Here is a 24,928-nt window from a genome sequence, read left to right on the forward strand (position 1 = left end):
GCAACTACATAAAGCATCCAAAATGCGTTATGCACCGATGGTTCACAGAAACGCTTGGCAATACGTTTAAGGTATATATACAGTACCAGTCAAAAGTTTGGACAGACCTACTCATTCAAGGGTTTTTCTTTATTTTTTACTATTTTATACATTGTAGAATAATATTGAAGACATCAAAACCACGAAATAGCACATTTGGAATCATGTAGTAACCAAAAAAGTGTTAAAACAAATCAAAATATATTTTATATTTGAGATTCTTCAAAGTAGCCACCCTTTGCCTTGATGACAGCTTTGCACACTCTTGCCATTCGCTCAACCATCTTCATGAGGTAGTCATGAAGTCCCCACATACATAAATTAATGAACAGGTGTGCCTTGTTAAAAGTTAATTTGTGGAATTTATTTTCTTCTTAATGCATTTGACTGGTAAAATATATTTTACAAAATGCATCCCAAAATATTAGTATTACACAAACACCACGTTACTAATCTCAGATCTGCTCTGTTGGAATTGCTTTTGGTCTATATTATAATGTTACTCTAACCAGTATATTATATACACAGTTGTTCTGTCAGTAATGATCAAAATGAACAGAAGGACAACACAGGACAGCTGGTGTTTCTTGTGATTCATTGTTCTTGTAAAAGCAAGCTCCTGTCGTTAATACTTCCTCTCCTCTTTCTCATCCTCCTTTCCCTCCCTCCCTTTTTCTCAATTTAGGTGTGAAGAATAATTAGCGGGTGCTGAGGAGCCGTGGTGTGCACCATACACTCATGGGGATGCAGTCGGCCACTTTCTCTACACCAAATGTCCTTGGCAAGATGGCCGCCAGTCGCACACCCGCAAGTAGGCCACGCTGCATTAATGAGAGTGGAATGTGCGTCTGTTTACCAGAGGAAAACGGGGTATTTTGGCCTCCACTTCGAAGCGCCATTCTCCACAAACCACAGGAGGAAAGCAAGACGTAATTGGAAAGCGTCAGCATTGTGTTCAACGGAGAAAAAAAAACGTGGTTCTAACTAAATATCACTTGTGCCCTCCAGAGGAACGTGTTAGAGAAGTGCAATCAGTAATCACTATGATGAGAGAAAACAGAGACTTAATGATACTGGCAATTACTGGATGTCTTTCTAAGTCAGACATTTGATATGTTTGATTTAATTGCCTCTGACGCAGGAGTCAAAATAGAGTGGTGAGTAACGCATCATCAGAAAGTAGGATGAAGATAACTGCCAGTGTCTTGTTCTCTATGGATCTGAAGTTGGATTAGATCATTTAAAGCCGATGCCATAGTACCGTGATGAGTCACCCATCAACTACAGGGAGCTTCAAAGAGTTGCAAATGGTATGTCATGCACTCAGCAATAAGGAATTGAAGTTCATTGAAGTATGGAGCTGTGGGTTCAGATCCCACTTCTGAAACCATGTCTTGATGAGGAAAGGGTTTAACATAAGGTAATTGAAGTAAACTAAGGACACAGAACCCCATTATGTTCTGGTCTCTGAATGGAGCTGTTGGTTCAGATCCCACTTCTGAAACCATGTCTTGATGAGGAAAGGGTTTAACATAAGGTAATTGAAGTAAACTAAGGACACAGAACCCCATTATGTTCTGGTCTCTGAATGGAGCTGTTGGTTCAGATCCCACTTCTGAAACCATGTCTTGATGAGGAAAGGGTTTAACATAAGGTAATTGAAGTAAACTAAGGACACAGAACCCCATTATGTTCTGGTCTCTGAATGGAGCTGTTGGTTCAGATCCCACTTCTGAAACCATGTCTTGATGAGGAAAGGGTTTAACATAAGGTAATTGAAGTAAACTAAGGACACAGAACCCCATTATGTTCTGGTCTCTGAATGGAGCTGTTGGTTCAGATCCCACTTCTGAAACCATGTCTTGATGAGAAAAGGGTTTAACTTAAATTAATTGAAGTATAATAAAACAGGGATGTGCAACATGCCATGAGTCCCCACATACATATTTACTGTTAGTTCCGGCACAGCCAGAAGAGGACTGACCACCCCTCATAGCCTGGTTCCTCTCTAGGTTTCTTCCTAAGTTCTGTCCTTTCTAGGGAGTTTTTCCTAGTCACCTTGCTTCTACACCTGCGTTGCTTGCTGTTTGGGGTTTTAGGCCGGGCCTCTGAACAGCACTTTGAGACATCAGCTGATGGAAGAAAGGCTTCATAAATACATTGGATTTGAGTTAACTTCAATGGGACAGAATGGAGTTACTGTACTATCAATAGTGATAGATCGATGAAAGCTTTGAAAGTATCTGGAATGTTATAGCAGGGCTGTTCCTGTTCTCCTGCACGTACCACAATCCTCTTTCCCTCGTGTCAGCATGGAGCCCAATGGAGAGAACACTCACACACCTGGCTGAGAGCACAGGGAAGCCAACACTGCCAGCTGTGGAGTGGGAGACACAGTGAGACAAACACCGCCAGCATGTACACACACACACCTGCACGAACAAACGAACGCACACGCACACACACACACACACACACACACAGAGAGAATGGTACTTGGGAATGAATTCATACTCAACAAATCCGGGCCTCATACAAATAGATGTCATCACTGCAACACATAACACATAATACAAAAAAAAGTATATCCAGGAACTACATTGAGGAGACACAAACACAAACAGTCACAATGTTTACTCACAGGCATCTCGCTGAGTGCTCCACACACTCTTCCAACTGAGGGGACTGCCATTCAGAGGGGACTGCCATTCAGAGGGAACTGCAGAGGGGACTGCCATTCAGAGGGGACTGAGGAGGGACTGCCATTCAGAGGGGACTGCAGAGGGGACTGCCATTCAGAGGGGACTGCCATTCAGAGGGAACTGCAGAGGGGACTGCCATTCAGAGGGGACTGAGGAGGGACTGCCATTCAGAGGGGACTGCAGAGGGGACTGTCATTCATACCTTTGGCTGTAGGAAGGAGAGTGGGGTGGGAGCCAGGTGCCATGCAGAGGGCACACAAAGCCCATTGAAGAGAGCACAAATACTACTGCAAAACTCAACCTTTCTCTTCCACTACAGAAAGAATGTCTGCCTGTCCCATCTGGATGCAGAGCCTCAAATCCAGGATAAATGGAGTTGTGAAATAACTTATGCCAGATGTGATCACTCTTCAGGAATGGGCGACGCTGATAGGGGTGGGGGCCAGAAATCCTTTTAGCGGCATCCCTCTTGACAGTGGATATTTCTATTGTATTTTATTTTAATTTTGCCATTTTAAAGCAACTTTTCTTCAATTCTACTAATTTTGCCAGAGGGTCAAGAGAAGTGATTGCATTTATGAATTTGATATCTGAGTTAGAGTGACTAACAAAATCATTGGGGGCCCCCGGTCGGTGGTTCGACCACGTTTAGATAGCTGGCTGGACTAATTTATCAATCTAAAAAAAATTTTGCTGACATGGCTAATTGAGTAACTGTCAGTGATTGACATAACACAGAAAAACTGCTGATGCACAACCACCTTTTGAAATTGCACCTTGTGTATTCTACTATTCAAACTCTCAACAAGAAATCGAGACCCCGACTGACTTCCCCAAAAATGTATACAGTATACACTGAGTGTACAAAACGTTAGGAACGTCTGCTCTTTCCATGACATAGACCAGGGGTACTCAGCTACTATTTGAGAAAGTCACACATTTCCTAGGTGGCAAAGGTTCGGATGGATAGTGTCCTTTATCAGTGCTGTGGTACAGCGTAGTAACAAACATAGTCGTCTATGACTTAGGAAACATGTTGTTATATAAAATGTACATTAAATACATTAAATTAGACCAAGAATTTGAATTAATGACTACTTCTTTCAAATGTAAATGTGCAACATTGCATCAACATTGCTGAAGAACAAAAGTGGGTGCATAATTGTCAATGCTAAAAGTGCACTGTGCACCATTGTATAGTACACAGGCCATGAAATAAAATATATACATTTTTAAATCAAATAAAATGCTAGTTTTCTTGGGAACAAAGAATAATAATAATCTGAATGCACAGAACGTCACTGTGGGCAATGCAATATTCATGTATAAGTCACTCTGGGCCCTGTCCTGCATTAATGAGACAAATGACACTTTCTGTCTCCTACCAAGGCCTTGAAATTTGGCCCAAATGGTGGGAGAGCAACTCTGAGACCCTGGTGCAGGTGTTCATTGGTGAACCTGGTGCTGTATTTGTTTTTAGTAAAGTTCATTATGTAAAAGGCAGATGTGGAGCCAAACATGGTCAGCATGTACAGTATAGTGCCAGTTTCTTGAGAACAGGGACATCATCTGCAGGCACCATCTTTCCCCAAAAAGTGTCAGGGTCACAGACACCAGCCTACTCCTTCAAAGCCACATTTTCTTGCAACTCAATGAACTCAATTTGCAGTGATGCAACATCTACCCATCTGAAGATCTGTTTTGCTTCTTCTGACAACTTTGTCACATTTGTGACCAAGAAGGTGTTCTGGATGAGCAGCAGCAGTTCTCTTCCAGCAGTGAAGTCATCAAAGCGAGCCTCGAAGTTATCCATCAGCTTCTGGATGGAAACAAAACGGCTGGGAACACCTTTGTCTCCCTGCGTTTGCACCAGAAGATTGGGGAAGTGGACAAGTCCTCCATGAAAATCATTCTTTAAAAGCTCAAATTTCCTCGGGAAAGCCCGGACCGCTGTTTTCATATCACACACTATGTTGTCCCTTCCCTGCAGCTTAACATTCAGTAGATTAAGGTGTGATTTTACGTCTATCTTCCAAAAACTCCAGAAAACTGATTTGCTTGTCACTCTTTTGCTCTGGTATGAAAGCTTTGATTTCCTCCTGAATGGCCCAAAAGTGTTACAAAAAAATGACCTTTGCTGAGCCATCTGTCATTGTTGTGCAGTAGTAAGTCATCACAACTGGCATTGGCCTCTGTCAGAATGCCTACATTTTAGGGATGATGTTGCTCTTACAAAGTTGATCAGTTTCATCCTCGTTGTCAGAATACTCTTTCCCCCAGACTGGTACACAGGACAGATTGATGGATGATGCCGTGATATGATGTCAGGTTAGCGTGGTTCTCTTTCAAACGTTCAACCAGTCCCTTCCCTCTTCCTATCATGGCTGGAGCTCCATCTGCGGTGATGGAGACCAGTGACTTCAGATTCTTTCCCCCTTTTATCAGCATCCCTTTGATGACCTCATGGATATCCTCTTTCTATAGGGTGGTTCTAAATTTGTTAAGCACAACATCTCCTCACCGAATTCCTTCTTTGTTTTGTGAGAAAAATCTATCAACACCAGAAGTTGGGCATTATCAGTGTTATCTGTTGATTCATCCACAGCTAATGAAATGCCTGGTGCATTCTGAATGACCTCATCAAGTCGTGAAGGTAAATCTTCACGTAATATTTCAGTTCTCCTCATTGCGGTGGAATCTGGCAGTGGGATCTAGTTGATCTTTTTCATCTTTCGATCTTTTTCATCTTTTTGTTTACCTTCAAACAAGGTGTCAGCAACTTCACACATACAGTTGAAGTCGGGAGTTTACATACACTTAGGTTGGAATCATGAAAGCTCGTTTTTCAACCACTCCACACATTTCTTGTTAACAAACTATAGTTTTGGCGAGTCGGTTAGGACATCTACTTTGTGCATGACACAAGTAATTTTTCCAACAATTGTTTACAAACAGATAATTTCACTTATAATTCACTGGATCACAATTCCAGTGGGTCAGAAGTTTACATACACGAAGTTGATTGTGCCTTTAAACAGCTTGTAAAATTCCAGAAAATTATGTCATGACTTTAGAAGCTTCTGACTGACTCAAATTATGTCAATTAGCTTATTGGAGATGTACCTGTGGATGTATTTCAAGGCCTACCTTCAAACTCAATGCCTCTTTGCTTGACATCATGGGAAAATCAAATGAAATCAGCCAAGACCTCAGAAAAAAAATTGTAGGCCTCCACAAGTCTGGTTCATCCTTGGGAGCAATTTCCAAACGCCTGAAGGTTCCAAGCTCATCTGTACAAACAATACTACACAAGTATAAACACCATGGGACCAGGCAGCCGTCATATCGCTCAGGAAGGAGACACGTTCTGTCTCCTAGAGATGAACGTGCTTTGGTGCAAAGAGTGCAATTCAATCCCAGAACAACAGCAAAGGACCTTTTGAAGATGCTGGAGGAAACAGGTACAAACATATCTATATCCACAGTAAAACGAGTCCTATATCGACATAAACTGAAAGGACGCTCAGCAAGGAAGAAACCACTGCTCCAAAACCGCCATAAGAAAGCCAGACTACGGTTTGCAACTGAACATGGGGACAAAGACCGTACCTTTTGGAGAAATGTCCTTTGGTCTGATGAAACAAAAATGTAACTGTTTGGCCATAATGACCATCGTTATGCTTGGAAGAAAAAATAGGAGGCTTGCAAGCCTGAAGAACACCATCCCAACTGTGAAGCACAGGGGTGGCAGCATCATGTTGTGGGGGTGCTTGCTGCAAGAGGAACTGGTGCACTTCACAAAATAGATGGCATCATGAGGTAGGACAATTATGTGGATAAATTGAAGCAACATCTCAAGACATCAGAAGTTAATGTTTGGTCGCAAATGGGTCTTCCAAATGGACAATGACCCCAAGCATACTTCCACAGTTGTGGCAAAATTGCTTAAGGACAACAAAGTGAAGGTATTGGAGTGGCCATCACAAAGCCTCAAATCCTATAGAGAATTTGTGGGCAGAACTGAAAAGGTGTGTGCGAGCAAGAACGCCCACAAACCTGACTCAGTTATACCCGCTCTGTCAGAAGGAATGGGTCAAAATTCACCCAACTTCTTGTGGGAAGCTTGTGGAAGGCTACGTTTGACCCAAGTTAAACAATTTAAAGGCAATGCTACCAAATACTAATTGAGTGTATGTAAACGTCTGACCCACTGGGAATGTGATGAAATAAAAGCTGAAATAAATCATTCTCTCTACTATTATTCTGACATTTCACATTCTTAAAATAAAGTGGTGATCCTAACTGACCTAATACAGGGAATACAGGGAAAGTTTCCCAAAACCCAAGTTATCGTCAGTGAACTCAAATACCAATATAAGAGGTCCTTGTCAATTCCCTGACGCCAATTGCAAGCTGTTGGGCTGTCAGGGAATTGACAAGGACCTCTCATATTGGGATTTTAGTTAGTTAATCTTGTTTGTTCTCACCTCCGTGTTCAGGGGATACATCTTATGGAATGTATTGTACCTGGTGTCATAATGGTGCTTAAAACCTCTAACCTCGGACCCTATCCCGGGTCCGGGAGCGTAATCATCGACTGACACTAATTAGCATAACGCAACGGACATCAATATTCCTAGAAAATATTCCTATTCATGAAAATCACAAGTGAAATATATTGAGACACAGCTTAGCCTTTTGTTAATCACCCTGTCATCTCAGATTTTCTAAATATGCTTTACAGCCAAAGCTAGACAAGCATTTGTGTAAGTTTATCGATAGCCTAGCATAGCATTTTGTCCAGCTAGCAGCAGGTAACTTGGTCACGGAAATCAGAAAAGCAATAAAATTAAATCGTATACCTTTGATGAGCTTCGGATGTTTTCACTCACGAGACTCCCAGGTAGATAGCCAATGTTCCTTTTTCCCCAAAATATTATTTTTGTAGGCGAAATAGCTCCGTTTGTTCTTCACGTTTGGCTGAGAAATCCCCCTTGAAATTGCAGTCACGAAAACACAGAAAAAGATTCCAAATTAGCTCCATAATATCGACAGAAACATGGAAAAGTTGTTTATAATCAATCCTCAAGGTGTTTTTCAAATTTCTATTCGATAATATATCCACCGGGACAATTGGTTTTTCAGTAGGACCGATTGGAATAATGGCTACCTCTGTATTTTACGCGAGAATCACTCTGAGAGCCATCAGGTGACCACTGCGCAATGTAGCCGCTTACGGGTATTCTTCAACATAAATGCGTAAAACTACGTCACAATGCTGTAGCCACCTTGGGGAATATGGAGAAAAAGTAATCTGGTTGATAGCCCATTCACTGCTCAATAGGGATGCATTGGAACGCAGAGCTTTCAAAAGATGAGTCACTTCCGGATTGGATTTTTCGCCTGCAATATCCGTTCCGTTATACTCACAGACAATATTTTTACAGTTTTGGAAACTATCCTAAGCTGTCAATTATATGCATATTCTAGCATCTTGTCCTGACAAAATATCCTGTTTACTACGGGAACGTTATTTTTCAAAAAATGAAAATACTGCCCCCTAGTCACAAAATGCACTTTTCACTTTACTGTTCCGTCCACTCGTCTTTGAATATAGTCTTTTTTAAAAATTTTAACAAGCCATATTAACCAAGATACTGGTATCTAAGCTCCTTTTTTCTGTGATATTTACATTTGAACTGCGGTCAAATCTTTCTGTTTATTTCTTGTCCAAAGGTTCTGCAAAGGATATTTGGATTAATGTGATTGGGTAAGACGCGGCCTCTTGTATTTGAATTTAACCATGCGATTGGATTATATGGGGAACTAGTAGAGGCGGGTGTTGCTGAGAGAGAGAGAGAGAGGTTGCTGAGTTAAAGAGGCCGCTGCGCCCGGTTGAGTTTTTAAAGCTTTCTAAAAAAATAACGTGCTGACTTTTTTTTACAACAACATTCGTATTGACCCTTCTCTGGGTCCGGACCCGGGCTTCCAGTTCAGTTTGGCTGACATAGACTGACCAGGTGAGTCCAGGTGAAAGCTATGGTCCCTTATTGGTATCACCTGTTAAATCCACTTTGTAGATGAAGTGGAGGAGACGGGTTAAAGAATCATTTTTAAGCCTTCAGACAATTGAGATTAATTGTGTGTGTGTGCCATTCAGAGGGTGAATAGGCAAGGCAAAGAGCACACGGGTTTGAATGTGTCAAAAAATTGCAACAATGGTGGGTTTTTCATGCTCAACCGTTTCCTGTGTGTATCAAGAATGGTCCACCACCCAAAGGACGTCCAACCAACTTGATACAACTGTGGGAAGCATTGGATTAAACCTGGGCAAGCATCCCTGTATACAGCTTTCATCACCTGTGGGACAAACGGGGGGGGGTTCCTAAATAATGTACCTCAATATTAAGGTGTTCCTAATGTTTTGTACACTCAGTGTATACTATATACACTGAACAAAAAAATAAATGTGACATGTAAAGTATTGGTCCCATGCTTCATGAGCTGAAATAAAAGATGCCAGAAATGTTCCATATGCAAAAAAAGCTTATTTCTCTCAAATTTTGTGCACAATTTTGTTTACATCCATTTTAGTGAGCATTTCTCTTATGCCATGATAATCCATCCACCTGACAGGTGTGGCATATCAAGAAGCTGATTAAACAACGTGAACATTACACTGGTGCACCTTGTGCTGGGTAGGCGACTCTAAAATGTGCAGTTGTGTCACACAATGTCACAGATGTCTCAAGTTTTGAGGGAGTGTGCAATTGGCATACTGACTGCAGGAATGTTCACCAGACCCGATGCCAGAGAATTTAATGTTAATTTCTCTAGCATGAGGGAAACGTCGTTTTGGAAATTTGGCAGTGCGTCCAACCGGCCTCACAACCGCAGACCACCTGTAACCACACAAGCCCAGAACCTCCACATCCGGCTTCTTTACCTGCAGGAAAATCGATGGGTTGGAACAGATCCAGAACCCACGTGGGTAATGCGGCAATCTGAAAATTCGTCATTGGCTTTGATACTCTGACTGGTTAGAGACGAACCAATCGCTGATAACTTCGTTTTTTACAATGCCCCTTGTGCCTGTAAGTAGAAGCCTAAGTGTTGTTGTTCATTAGTTTACTCCAATTAGGGGAGGGAGGGTAGCATTAGTGGAAAATAATAAAGGAACATATATTTTAAAAGACGTGTATATACAGTGCATTCGGAAAGTATTCAGACCCCTTGACATTTTGTTACATTACAGGCTTATTCTAAAATGGATTCAATTGTTTTTTTTCATTCATCCATCTTTACCCAATACCCCATAATGACAAAGCATATGTCACAGGTTACTAGGAGTGGTGGGTAGGAGTCAGGTGCAGGGAGCAGAGGGTTCGGTGATTTGTAAAATTGATTCTCCGGCACAAAACGGTCACGTCAAATTACAGGGCGCATAACACTGACCATCCCAAAACACAGGACAAACAGTCCGGAGAAAACAACAACGAGAACACATCCACAACCGACAGAGAACAAAAACAATCCGGCACAAACCTAAGCGGGCCTAACAGGCTTAAATAGACAAAAATGAAAGAAACACAGAAAGGAACAGGTGCAACTAATAAGACTAAACTAGCAGAAAAGGAAAAAGGGATCGGTGGCGGCTAGTAGGCCGGCGACGACGACCGCCGAGCACCGCCCGAACAGGCAGGGGAGACACCTTCGCTGGGAGTCGTGACAGCATAAATAGGTTCATTCAAAGATGAGTGGACGGAACATCCACGCATGTATTAGGGGAGTTTCTCCCATTCTTCTCTGGAGATCCTCTCAAGCTCTGTCAGGTTGGATTTGGGAGCAATACTGCACAGCTATTTTCAGGTCTCTCCAGAGATTTTAGATCGGGTTCAAGTCCGGGCTCTGATTGGGCCACTCAAGGACATTCAGAAACTTGTCCTGAAGCCACTCCTGCGTTGTCTTGGCTGTGTGCTTAGGGTCGTTGTCCTGTTGGAATGTGAACCCTTTCGCCCCAGTCTGAGGTCCTGAGCGCTCCGGAGCAGGTTTTCGTTAAGGATCTCTCTGTACTTTGCGAAGTTCATCTTTCCCTCGATACGGACTAGTCTCCCAGTCCCTGAAAAACATCCCCATAGCAAGATGCTGCACCACCATGCTTTAACCGTAGGGATGGTGCCACGTTTCCTCCAGACGTGACGCTTGGCATTCAGGCCAAATAGTGCAATCTTGTATTTATCAGACCAGAGAATCTTGTTTTTCATGGTCTGAGAGTCATTTAGGTGCACTTTGGCAAACTCCAAGTGGGCTGACATGTGCCTTTTACTGAGGAGTGGCTTCCGTCTGGCCACTCCACTATGAATGTCTGATTGGTGAAGTGCTGCAGAAATGGTTGTCCTTCTGGAAGGTTCTTCCATCTCCACAGAGAAACTCCGGAGCTCTGTCAGAGTAACCATCGTCAGAGTGAACACTCACACCGACCAACCAACTGGCCCACACACACACACACACACACACACACACACACACACACACACACACACACTCACACACACTCACACACACACACACACACACTTGTTTTACTATCCTTGTGGAGACCACGCAATTCATTCTCATTCAAAATAATATTTTCCCTAACCTCTAACCCTTAACCTAACCCTAACCTCAACCCTAAAACTAACACCTAAAATAACATTTTTCCTTTCAGGGACCAGATAATGTCCCCACTTGTGTTATTATCTTTGTGAACACAGGCAAATACACACATACAGGCAAACATACACACACACACACACACCCCCAAGCCATAAGACTTATAAACAAGACTGCTAAATAGCTGACTCTATGCACACACTCTGGACTCGACCTACCTACCTACAACACACACACACACACACACACACACAGGTAATGGCTTGCAGAGTGACACAAGAATCCTTCAAGCCTCACGGTGATCAATCTAAAAGGGGAGGTGGTAAACACAAATGTTTCTCTGTCCTTTCAAGGAGTCTATCTGCCCTTGTTAAAAACAGAGGTCCTTTAAATGAGCAGATGAGAGAAAAAACATGGGAATTGGCTGTTATTGATCAAAGAGAGAGGCCCTTTTCCTCCTTGCTTTGCAATAGCATGGACACAAAGAGCTAACCGATGCATCATACATCAAGCGTATCATATCCGACTCCGCTGATTGCCTGTTACAGATATGATGAAGAGCTGGTGAATAGAGATTAATTAGGCACTCATCACAGAAAATGCTGAGGAGAGAATCAGTTATGAGCTTGTGTGTGTATACGTGTGTGTGCGTAATTGTGAACATGTTCCAGTGTGTGTGTGTGTGTGTGTGTGTGTGTGTGTGTGTGTGTGTGTGTGTGTGTGTGTGTGTGTGTGTGTGTGTGTTCAATAGTAAGTGTGTGTAATTGTGAATGTGTTCCAGTGTGTGTGTGTGTGTTCAATGGTAAAGGTGTGTAATTGTGAATGTGTTCCAGTGTGTCTGTGTGTGTGCGTGTGTGTGTTCAATGGTAAAGGTGTGTAATTGTGAATGTGTTCCAGTGTGTCTGTGTGTGTGCGTGTGTGTGTTCAATGGTAAATGTGTGTAATTGTGAATGTGTTCCAGTGTGTGTGTGTGTGTGTGTGTGTACATGCACGCTCATGAGAGTATGTGTGGAGCATAACATGGAGCTGTGACTTTGGTAACAGTAACAACACCACTGAGGGCTCATTAGTGGCTACTCTCCCCCTCACTACACTGGTCTAGTGATGGGTTTTAGCCGACATATCTGGAAACACCCCGCTACTAGCTAATTAGCACCCAGTGCTCATTACCCGTTCAGGATCCAATCAGGGCCTCTCTAAAAGAGCCTAGCACATCATCTGTGGACCTGACAGAAGCGCAGTATGACAGTAAGAGCAGTCACCAATGATTCATATGCGAGAGATGGAGGCTAATAGTTTGGCAAAATGGGCAACAGAGAGGTTTGTATACACATTTTTACAGTTGGATGATTTAACCCACACAAAGTGTGGGCCCATCCACAGAAATGGTAATAATGGAGCAATACTCCAAGGTAGACCATCCACCTCTTTCTCAGTGTAGGGTGACGTTGCCCCTAGTCATTGTCCTGGGGTTAGTTTAACATTTGCCACAATAATGATTAAAGGGGGAACTGCACCTGCTGATTTAACCTCGTTGTTAATCTGTTAGACAGATTTGTACCTTGTCAGCTCGGGGGTTTGAACTCACAACCTTCCGGTTACTAGTCCAACGCTCTAACCACTAGGCTACGCTGCCGCCCCGTCTTGCTCCTCAAGAAAAGATGGCGGGCCATGACATAAGCCAAATGTGAGTTGGCTTGGGGGGTGAAAGGGAGAGATATAGAAATAAATCACACAGAGATGGAGCTTCGGCTTCAAGTGACTTGTAATGAGTGTTTTTCATATAAAATCATCAACCATTTACAAAATAGAATGTTTCACAAATGCACAAAATATCTTCTATCAAATTACATAGCTCTTACAACTGTAACAATAAACCAGTAGTCTAATTTATACATTACAATGGCTCAATTAATCATTTTTTAAATTTAAATTGACACTGAAATGCAAAGACAAACCGTTAACCTTTTTAAATGCACCACGTATCGGAAGATTTATTATCACCATGAATTATCATTGTATATACTGTTCCTATATTTATTACATATGTCAATCATTCCTATCAGTATGTAAAAAATCCTGGGATTCAGTGCTTTAGATTACAACAATATTCACATTTCCCAAAAGTGTTCCGTTGCTCCCATTCACCAACACACACAGGAGCTATGGGCGGCGTCTCTCTTGGGCCCACTCTGATCAAAAAGTCACCTTGTGCAAGTGAGGAGCCTTCTAGCAAGCTAGTTAGCAAAAAGCCTAATGGCTAATATCCAAGTGGTCTAAACATACAAATAACACAGTTATATTGTTTTAAACATGTTTGTTACTGACTAAATAACACCCATGTGCAACATTCTGACATGAACAAATACATTAGACATCGCATTCATACCTGAACGGGGAAATATACAAATAATTCACACTGAGATGTGGCCGCGGCTTCAAGCCACCTGTAATGAGTGGTTCACATTATGATTCTGTGTTATTATTCCATTGTTATTATTAAGAAGGTACGTTTAATCATATCACACCCACACTGTTCCCCCCCAGTCCCCCCGTCCCCCGTCCCCCACTCAGTCGCAACAAACAAACCGCCGTATGGTGCAAGGCCGGAGGAGGCTTTGAATCGGTCAGTGGCCTAAAGAGGAATATGAGAAGAATGCAATTGCTGAATTTATGTAGATATTCTAAACTAAGTGTTTTGATGAACTGCAATGTAGTAACAGGTCCATGTAGAATGAACAACACTTTACATAATACCGTAGAGGCAGCGTTTCACTAATAGAACAATGTGCACCTTTTAACTTTCATTGTCATTCCCAGGCCGATACAGATACTGTGCCTATTGGCATTTTGTCTGGTGGTAACGGGGCTACCTTGGCAAACATGTCAGAGTGGTCATACCTTCCTGTGTGGTGTCCCGTATACCACAGGAGTTTGCTGATCCTGGTGCAGAATACACAGGGTTTCTCCCTCCACATATTGACTGATCCTGGTGTAGAATACACAGGGTTTCTCCCTCCACATGTTGACTGATCCTGGTGTAGAATACACAGGGTTTCTCCCTCCACATGTTGACTGATCCTGGTGTAGAATACACAGGGTTTCTCCCTCCACATATTGACTGATGCCATTCAATTCAATCATTTAAAAAAAAGACAATACAAGTAAAAGTTGTGTCTAGTAAAAATGTTATGTTAATAAGTGCCAGGTCTCTCTCCATTCAGAGAGGTCAGTATCAAGCCTGTCTGTCAGGCAGGACTCCATCACGTCATCTTGCAAGTCTCCAAGTGCTGGCTCCGTAGATGCACCTGTGAACACATACACACCCGACACTGTTCTATAACTAATGCCAGCTGGGAGAGGTGACATCTGACAAACAAACATAAACTGTGTTGAAGTCTCACCGACGGGTCAGACTAAACCTACCCAATTCTGGTCTCCCAGACGATGACGTTTGGTGAGCAGGCAAGAGGTGAGGCTGGAGGTAAGGTCTTTGCCAATGTAACCGATGTGAAATGGCTAGCTAGTTAGCGGTGGTGCGCGCTAATAGCGTTTCGATCGGTGACGTCACTTGCTCTGAGACCTTGAAGTAGTGGTTCCCCTTGTGGAGCGATGGGTAACGATGCTTCGTGGGTGTCAGTTGTTGATGTGTGCACAGGGTCCCTGGTTCGAGCCCGGGTATGGGCGAGGGGACGGACTAAAGTTCTATTGTTACACCAGCACCGCTATGATGGGCATGGCAGCGTAGATCAGCTCCTTCAACAAAGATACTGGTCGGTCACACACAAACGCAGAGCACCGATTACATTATCAATGATGGTTATGAATTCTATTTCAGATATCATGATATGTGAAGAGAAATAGAATGGTAAACGCAGTGACCAGGCTGGATCCACCAGGCTAGGTTATGAAGGTGAATTGGGCCAAAACCCAAAACTGTCTTGACCTTTGACCAGGTCAAATGTCACCAACCTGATTCAAGTGTCCTCCCCATTCCATTTATAGGAATGCTCACATCGGGGGCATGTCTGAGTGATGCTGAGGGTCCCCTTGCTGGTCTTCTCTATGTTGCATGTTCAGCTGAAAACTGGACATCTCTCGAACAATTGCAGCAGGCAATCCCCATAAACAATGTACTTCTTTTGAAGTGGTATTGACTGGGAGGGCCTGTGACAGGGTGATACAATAGACAAATTGCATTTTGTAATAAAGGACAAAGCTTGTTGATAATGCACTTCACTACTTGTATCTGTTGGTCCCATGGTTCATGAGCTGAAATAGAAGATCCCAGAAATGTTGCATACGCACAAAAATAGTATTTCTCTCAAATGTTGTGCATAAATTTGTTACATCCCTGTTACTGAGCATTTCCAAGATAATCCATCCACCTGACAGGTGTGGCATATCAAGAAGCTAATTAAACAATATTTACACAGGTGCACCTTGTGCTGGGGACAATAAAAGGCCACTCTAAAATGTGCAGTTTTGTCATCCATCACAATGCCACAGATGTCTCAAGTTTTGATGGAGTGTACAATTGGCAAGCTGACTTCAGGAATGTGCACATGAGCTGTTGCCGGAGAATTGACTGTTAACTTCTCTACCATAAGCAGCCTCCAAGATCTTTTTAGAGAATTTGGCAGTACATCCAACCTGCCTCACAACCGCAGACCACGTGTAACCACGCCAGCCATGGACCTCCACATCTGGCTTCTTCACCTGCAGGATGGTCTGAGACCAGCCACTTGGACAGCTGATGAAATTGTGGGTACGCACAACTGAAGAATTTCTGGACAAACTGTCAGAAACCATCTCAGGGAAGCTCAACGGCGTGCTTCTTGTCCTCACAGGTGTCTTGATCTGACAGCAGTTTGGTGTCGTAACCGACTTCAGTGGGCAAATGCTCACCTTCAATGGCCACTAGCACATTGGAGAAGTGTGCGCTTAGTGGATTAATCCTGGTTTCAAATGTCACGGGCAGATGGCAAACAGCATGAATGGCGTCGAGTAGGCGAGTGGTTTGCTTATGTCAACGTCATGAACAGAGTACCCCATGGTGGTGGTCTGTTAGGGTATGGGCAGGGATAAGCTACAGACAACAAACACAATTGTATTTTATCGATGTCAATTTTAATGCGCAGAGATACCGTGAAGAGATCCTGAGGCCCATTGTCATACCATTCATCCACCGCCATCACCTCATGTTTCATCATGATAATGCATGGCCCCATGTCTCAAGGATCTGTAGATATTTTCAGCTTCCAGGAATTGTCCCAGTTCTTCTTTGGCCTCCATACTCACTAGACTTGTCCCCCATTGAGCATGTTTGGAATGCTCTGTATTGACGTGTATGACAGCATGTTCCAATTCCCGCCAATATCCAGCAACTTCCCACAGCCATTGAAGTGTGACAAAATTCCACAGGCCACAATCAACAGACTGATCTACTCGAAGGAAATGTGTCACGCTGCATGAGGCATATGGTGGTCACACAAGATACGGACTGGTTTTCTGATCCATGCCCCAACTTTAAAAATAATTATATATATATATATATATATAGGACTTTGTTGAAGCACCTTTTACAGCGATTGCTGCACAGTTATTTTCAGGGCCTTGGTCATTGAGGTGACCAACAACCCGATAGTCACTCTGACAGCGCTCCAGAGTTCCTCTGTGGAGATGGGAGAACCTTCTAGAAGATCAACGGTCTCTGCAGCACTCCACCAATCCGGCCTTTATGGAAGTGTGGTCAGACGGAAGCCACTCCTCAGTTAAAGGCACATGACAGCCCACTTGGAGTTTGCCAAAAGTCATCTAAAGGACTCTCAGACCATGAGAAATTAGATTTTCTGGTCTGATGAAAACAAGATTGAACTCTTTGGCCTGAATGCCAAGCGTCACGTCTGGAGGAAACCTGACACCATCCCTACGGTGAAGCACGGTGGTGGCAGCATCATGCTGTGGGGATGTTTTTCAGCGTGCAGGGACTGGGAGACTAGTCAGGATCAAGAGAAAGATGAAAGGAGCAAAGCACAGAGAGCTCCTTGATGAAAACCTGCTCCAGAACGCTCAGGATCTCAAACTGGGGCGAAGGTTCACCTTCCAACATGACAACGACCCTAAGCAGACAGCCAAGACAACGCAGGAGTGGCTTCGGGACAAGTCTCTGAATGTCCTTGAGTGGCCCAGCCAGAGCCCGAACTTGAACCTGATCAAACATCTCTGAAGAGACCTGAAAATAGCTGTTCAGCGACTCTCCCCATGCAACCTGACAGAGCTTGAGAGGATATGCAGAGAAGAATGGGAGAAACTCCCCAAATACAGGTGTGCTAAGCTTGTAGCGTCATACCCAAGAAGATTCGAGGCTGTAATCACTGCCAAAGGTGCTTCAACAAGGTACTGAGTAAAGGGACTGAATACTTATGTAAATGTTATATTTAAGTTTCAGAAAAATAGAAAAAATAATGTTTTTGCTTCGTCGTTATGGGGTATGTTATGTAGATTGATGAGGCAAAAATTCGATTTAATCCAGAAGGCTGTAACGTAACAAAATGTGGAAAAATGTCATGGGGTCTGAATACTTTCCAAATGCACTGAATTAGTGTGTAGCCCAAACTGTTTGGACACTACAGACAGAAGTTGGCAGATTTGCTGTACTAACTTCAGACGAGTACCAAGATGCTTATGGAGGTCGTAGATCAATAGTTTGTATACCAAACTGTTCGGATGCTACAGACGATTTTGTGAGAAGACCGATTTTCGGGATGTCTCATGGTCTGAAAAACACTGCTCTACATGTAGCTCTGTCACCTTTCACCGCAGATGTGGAAGTGTTACATAGGTGGATGCGGTGGATTGAGGCACATCCATTGCAAAAAAAAATATCTCTCTAGATTAAAATGACAGATTTTTCTGGGGATTTTGGGATTATGCTAATTCGATTTCCACGGAGGCATGGACTTTAGGGCGGGTTAAACAAGTACAGTTTTGAGACTATTTTCTCTGCAGACATATACCTTTAGTAGCTCTCTCAGGAGATTTATTCTGGGCTCCATCTGGAGCCTTCTCAACCGGAGCCTCGTCCACAGAGGGTCCAGGGAAGGCTGCTGCTGTTAAGGCAGACTTTTTTGGGGGACTGGCACTTCCCGTGGAGCCTCTCTTCCTCTTGCCTGGGGCAGTGCTGGAGCTCCTGGGGCTGAGGGATGGTGGGTCTGCCTCTGCCTGCCTCAGTGGAGAGCCCTGCTGGGGGGAGGCGCAGAGAACAGGGGGGGCTACCTTGGGTTTGAGAGTGATGTGCTGACAGAGGGGGACCTTGGGTGCCGGGGCGGGTGCCTCCAGTGTGATGAGGGGGGCAAGTACGTGGCCGGTGGGTTGACCGTCACTATGACAGAGGGCATAATCTTCTCCTTCTGGAGGCGGCGGGGTCTGTGGGCTGTTTCTGTGCAGATTCTGCCTCAGTGGAGCCCTCTGGTTGGCTGATGGAGGCCTGCTCTCTCCGGCAGCTGTGGCCTGCGAAGCCTCTTCTCACGGCATGATCTTCTCGAAGGTCTTCACCTTCACACTGGCCCCAGATACAGCATCGCTACGTCAGTTAGCAAGGCAGGCCTAAAGACAACAGGACCACAGATTCAGTGATTACAGGTCCAACGCAGCCATTGTTATCATCAATATATCAAACCATTTCTGGGTAACAATTGAAGTATCTTCCTGAGAATGTTGTCAATTCAAATTGTCCAAAAGAAACAAAAACATCTTCCTAATAATTTTGCTAAGACTGTCTTGGGAGTGGTCTGAGTGGTGAGGGGAAAATGAAAAACTAGCTGTTATTGACAGAGGTTTGGAAGCCTTTCTTTTTGGTCAATTAACTCATTTATCACCTGGTGACATCACCATGCAGTCCAAAACTCAATCTCACCAAAAACGGGTTGAAATTTCAGTCTGTCTTTCCAAACATCTCTTACACTGAAAGGGCATTACTTCACAGTGTGGAAAACAAAGGGAACACCTGCTCTTTCCATGACATAGACTGACCAGGTGAATCTAGGTAAAAGCTATGATACAGAGGGTGAATGGACAAGACCAAAGATTTGAGGGCCTTTGAACGGGGTACGGTAATAGGTGCCAGGTGCCCCGGTTTGAGCTGCTGGGTTTTTCATGCTCAACAGTTTTCCGTGTGTATCAAGAATGGTCTACCACCAACTGGAGTCAACGTGGTCCAGCATCTCATAATGATGAGTGAGAAAGTTAGACCCACAAATATCAGACCCCCCCATTTGCCCCAATACTTTTGGTCCCCTAAAATGGGGGACTATGTACAAAAAGGGCTGTAATTTCTAAACAGTTCACCTGATATTGTTCAAAATTCCTTCAAAATAAAGTAAAAGCACTTTAATCTCATAGTTATTGTATAATTTCAAATCCAAAGTTTGAGAGTACAAAACCAAAACAACAAAAACATAATCAACGTTCCAATACTTTTTGAGCTCACTGTATATATTTTCAGAAATGATGGTAAATGAGCTTTTATTGTTTAAAGAAATTATGAAAGAGATTGGTGTGTTTTTTCTCTCTATCTAAGGTACCCATAAGCAAATATCAAATGTAATTCATCATCATTCATTCGTTTTTGGCCGTAGTGCAAAAATGACCATGAGAAGTTTGTTGATGCTTCTTGGCACCTCCCTTTCCGGAGTCTGAGGCAGAGCCTAGGATTTTCCCATTGGACGCCTCCTGTCCCTGGGCCTGCATCCTGGCAGCCTTCTCCCTGTGGATCTCCTCCAGGGTTTTCACCTTCACTCCTCCCACATGAAGGGCCCTCCGGCTGGGCATGTTTAGGTGGGTGGGTCCCTGGGAGTTACCTGGAATTGCTTCCACAGCCGGCTGCTTGGTCTTCATGAGGCTGGGGATGGGCCCCTGGTCCTCATCCAGCTTCTAGGCAAGGAAGATCACAGAGGTCTTCACATGGAGGCTTTTTGCAAGTTTGCTGGTGGTGCCTTTCTTTGGGGCATTGGTAGAGGTGGTTGTATCAGGGACTCAAGTGAGAGGGTCATTCCCTGACCCTGTGCCTAGGACTTAGCAACCTTCTCCTGCCTGATCTCCTCCAATGTTTTTATGCAGATAACTTCAGGTGCCCTAGTCTCGCTGTTGATCTCAACTGAGGGAGAGTTTAGTTCGAGTTAAAAGACAATAATACATTTTATTCAACATACTGAAAAAAAATGTGTTGACTGTTAAGATAACGTTTCAATGTAGATTATATGAGCCACTCAAAGCTAAACAGAACAATAAGCAAAGAAATGTAGAATTAGAATGACTAAGGAACTTTTTGAGAGAAATTGCAGGACGTTAATGAATGTATTTGGGATGTGTTCCTCCCGACTGGTCCAAAGGCAGGGGTACAGTCCCTGACCCAGGTTTCTATATTGGCCACTCGAGACACACAGCCTCGAGTCAGAAAAGCTTTAAGGGGATGGCTCTAAGGTCTTTTAAATACAACCCTGTTTTGTCGCTGAGTTACTGAAAAATGAAGCGGTCAAATGGTATTTCCTAAATGAATTGAAAAATGAAGTAGTTCCAAACAATATCAATATGATTAATACCACCCTATATAATTTTAACCTAGCGCTCAAATCACCTTGAAGGGTTGCTCCATTGTTCCTTTGAGCTGGGTATATTTGCGCTGGGTATCTTTGAGCTGGGTATCTTTGAGCTGGGTATCTTTGAGCTGTAGCTTTGTGCTGGGTATCTTTGAGCTGGGGATCTTTGAGCTGTAGCTTTGTGCTGGGAATCTTTGAGCTGGGTATCTTTGAGCTGGGTATCTTTGAGCTGTAGCTTTGTGCTGGGTATCTTTGAGCTGGGGATCTTTGAGCTGTAGCTTTGTGCTGGGTATCTTTGAGCTGGGTATCTTTGAGCTGTAGCTTTGTGCTGGGGATCTTTGAGCTGGGGATCTTTGAGCTGTAGCTTTGTGCTGGGTATCTTTGAGCTGGGGATCTTTGAGCTGTAGCTTTGTGCTGGGAATCTTTGAGCTGTAGCTTTGTGCTGGGTATCTTTGAGCTGGGTATCTTTGAGCTGTAGCTTTGTGCTGGGTATCTTTGAGCTTGGGATCTTTGAGCTGTAGCTTTGTGCTGGGTATCTTTGAGATGGGGATCTTTGAGCTGTAGCTTTGTGCTGGGGATCTTTGAGCTGGGGATCTTTGAGCTGTAGCTTTGTGCTGGGAATCTTTGAGCTGGGGATCTTTGAGCTGTAGCTTTGTGCTGGGAATCTTTGAGCTGGGGATCTTTGAGCTGTAGCTTTGTGCTGGGTATCTTTGAGATGGGTATCTTTGAGCTGTAGCTTTGTGCTGGGTATCTTTGAGCCGGGGATCTTTGAGCTGTAGCGTTGTGCTGGGAATCTTTGAGATGGGTATCTTTGAGCTGTAGCTTTGTGCTGGGTATCTTTGAGCTGTAGCTTTGTGCTGGGTATCTTTGAGCTGGGGATCTTTGAGCTGTAGCGTTGTGCTGGGTATCTTTGAGCTGGGGATCTTTGAGCTGTAGCTTTGTGCTGGGGATCTTTGAGCTGGGGATCTTTGAACTGTAGCTTTGTGCTGGGTATCTTTCCGCTTTACAGCTCCTTCCTGCAGTATGGACTATATGCTACTTAATTAATATGTGGCTTTTAATTGTTGTTTATATTATATTTCTCTCTACATTGTTTGGTCTTCCGTTTCAGTCATGTAAAGTGTTGTGTGACCTTTATAAATTGCACTTTAAATAAACTTGACATGATAGTAAGTACACTACACAGGAATCAAAGTGTCTTGGTGTGTTTCTTACCATCTTCGTCCTCAACATCATCTGCTCGGTTGATGACCACAGGCAGGTTTGTGGGTCTGGGAACATTCACCTGAGTCTCCGTCTTGATGACCCCACGGAGCTGTGGATTGGCTGGGCTGGGGAATGGGACAGAGACAAGAGGGACAGGATTCTCATGAGGCTCCTCCTTTTCTTTTAGGGCCAAATCTGAGTGATAAAACCATCCAGTTCAGTAACTACAGATCATCTCTGGTTCTGATGAAGGTTCATAAATGAGCCCAAATATGTTATTTATCTAAATCCTGAATGTACGAAACTGAGTGTACAAAACATTAGAAACACCTCCCTAATATTGAGTTGCACCCCCTTTTGCCCTGAAAACAGCCTGTATTCGTCAAGGGCATGGACTCCACAAGCTGTCAAAACTTTCCCATAGGGATGCTGGCCCCCATGTTGACTCCAATGCTTCCCTTGATGCTAAGGAGATAAAGATCAGTAAGCTAATGGTGTCTTGGTCATGATCGGTGTCTTGGTCAGGATCGGCCTCTTGAGAGAGGTATGTATTGGCCTTCTATGAAGTGGGGTTTGTCATGGTGGAAGGCACAGTGCTGCTTCTGGCAGCCAGCAGGCTGGGTCTCAAAGTAACATGCAATCTCCTTTCTATAGCATTTTTCTACAAGAAGGAAAGAGGGAGAGCGAGGGCCTGGTCAGAACATGTAGCAACACTGTGACAGCTAATTTCTACATACATTTTTGGACTTAGAAATGTATGATATATACCCATTGATCGTTGAAGAATGTAACTTATAAATGCCTCATGATCTTAGTTCAACTGTCGTGCCCCATCAGAACCCAAAATATAAGCTTGTTTTACTCCAATGTTTGTAAACAATGTATATGTAAACAAACACTGTGTATACTCAAAACATGGTTAAAACTATTATTTTGGTCTGTCCTTGCATCCAAACCTGTATGAATTTGAGAGTGGTTACATTTCTCCAGGCCCATCCCTCAACCTTTTTACCAAAACAGAGGCGGGGTACCATTTGTTATTTTTTCAATTAAGGATTCTGAATTTAAGAAATAAATCCAATGAAACACAGATATTTTTATGGTAATGGCTCAAAACTAAGGTTTTCATATTCCAGAACGTTCAATAAATTCCATGGTTTTCCCGAAATCGCAGTTGGAGGATTCCCGGAATCAGGAGGGAATAAGCAGGAACTCGGAATCCTCCAACCAGGATTTGTGGAAAACCAGGGAATGTATTAAAAGTTCCCAGAATTGTTCAACCCTACTTAAAACCCACGATAGAAATCAGAGAATTTTGTTGAATAAGACAAAACAGCCCAAAATGTCCCACTCGACATTTCCGGAACAGAGCAACAGCCCATGAACCTGGTTTTAAGACATGGTCTTTCTCTTCCCCTCTATAATGGCCACTTGAGACACACACAGCCTCGAGTTGGCAAAGCTTTAATGGGATATTCCTGAAATGCTTATTTGTTTGGGTTTACAAAGGAAATGATTAGCAAAGATGGTCCCTGAAAGAGAGAGTGTGCCCTATCCTTACCTTGATCTGCATGTGGCAGAACATGGAGACCTGTTGGGAGCAGCGTCTCTCCTGCCACAGGCTGCAGACGAAATTACTGCCCTTGGCGGCTTCACAGTGTCTGAAGGGGCAGCTGTCGCCCTGCACCAGGAGACACAAACACAACATAGTCAATACAGAATACTGACTTATACCTTATACCTCCAAAACTGTGACTGTGTCACTGTGTGATACTATTACAATAGAACACTGTGAATGCCCTTATTTCTCATGGCCCCTACTTTAGCACATGTGGTGTTGAAGAAGAAATAGCAGCCATCTCCATGGTTAGTCATGTTTTGGCTTGTTGATTGGATTCACATCCAATCAATGTTCCCTTCAGAGCCAACAGGACTCTTCCTGGGCTGGCAACAAGGAAACAAGTGAGCCATGGTCATTTCTCTGGTGTGAATGGATTCCATTTCTTCACTGTGGAGGCAAAAGAACTGAACAGAGTTGAGTTCTACATTCTCAAATTCTGAATTCCTTTGTGGTCCATTGTGAAAAACGCCCGTGACAGATTGGTGAACATGTAATAATGGGCCTGTGTATTCCATAGTCCCAGTCGGTATTCACGTAATAATAAGGAATTCCCATCGACCACAAATTGGGGAAAACCAACATTATTTCCTATTGACCCCCAACTTTGTCGTCAATTTTTTTGTTATACAGAAATATCAACCACTCAGGGATTTCACCATGAGGCCAATGGTGATTTTAAAACAGTTAGAGTTTAATGGCTGTGATAGGAGAAAACTGAGGATGGATCAACAACATTGTAGTTACTCCACATTACTAACCTAAATGACAGTGAAAAGAAGGAAGCTTGAACAGAATACAAATATTCCAAATAAGCATCCTGTTTGCAATAAGGAAATAAAGTAAAACTGCTAAAAATGTGGCAAATAAATGAATTGTATGTCCAGAATACAAAGCGTTATGTTTGGGGCAAATCCAACACAACACATCACTGAGTACCGCTTTCCGGGTTCTACAGCTGCACCATCGAGAGCATCCTGACTGATTGCATCACTGCCTGGTATGGCAACTGCTCGGACTCCAACTGCAAGGCATTACAGAGGGTAGTGCGTACGGCCAAATACATCACTGGGGCCAAGCTTCCTGCCATCCAGGACCTCTATACCAGG

General features: G+C 43.4%; 1 protein-coding gene across 1 annotated transcript; it reads right to left on the reverse strand.

The window, feature by feature from the left end:
- Positions 1–15,107: 15,107 nt before the first annotated feature.
- On the reverse strand, positions 15,108–24,076 carry LOC109868326 (zinc finger CCCH domain-containing protein 11A-like). The gene is made up of 8 exons (XM_020457829.2): positions 24,023–24,076; positions 23,759–23,882; positions 22,758–22,853; positions 22,211–22,321; positions 21,034–21,938; positions 20,078–20,330; positions 18,416–18,919; positions 15,108–15,166 (listed from the first exon to the last, which is right to left on the reverse strand). Exons 1-8 carry the CDS (start codon positions 24,074–24,076, stop codon positions 15,108–15,110), a joined length of 2,106 nt encoding a protein of 701 aa, XP_020313418.2.
- Between the last annotated feature and the right edge of the window lie 852 nt (positions 24,077–24,928).

The sequence above is a fragment of the Oncorhynchus kisutch genome, linkage group LG1 (assembly GCF_002021735.2).
Source record: "Oncorhynchus kisutch isolate 150728-3 linkage group LG1, Okis_V2, whole genome shotgun sequence".
Taxonomy (NCBI): domain Eukaryota; kingdom Metazoa; phylum Chordata; class Actinopteri; order Salmoniformes; family Salmonidae; genus Oncorhynchus; species Oncorhynchus kisutch.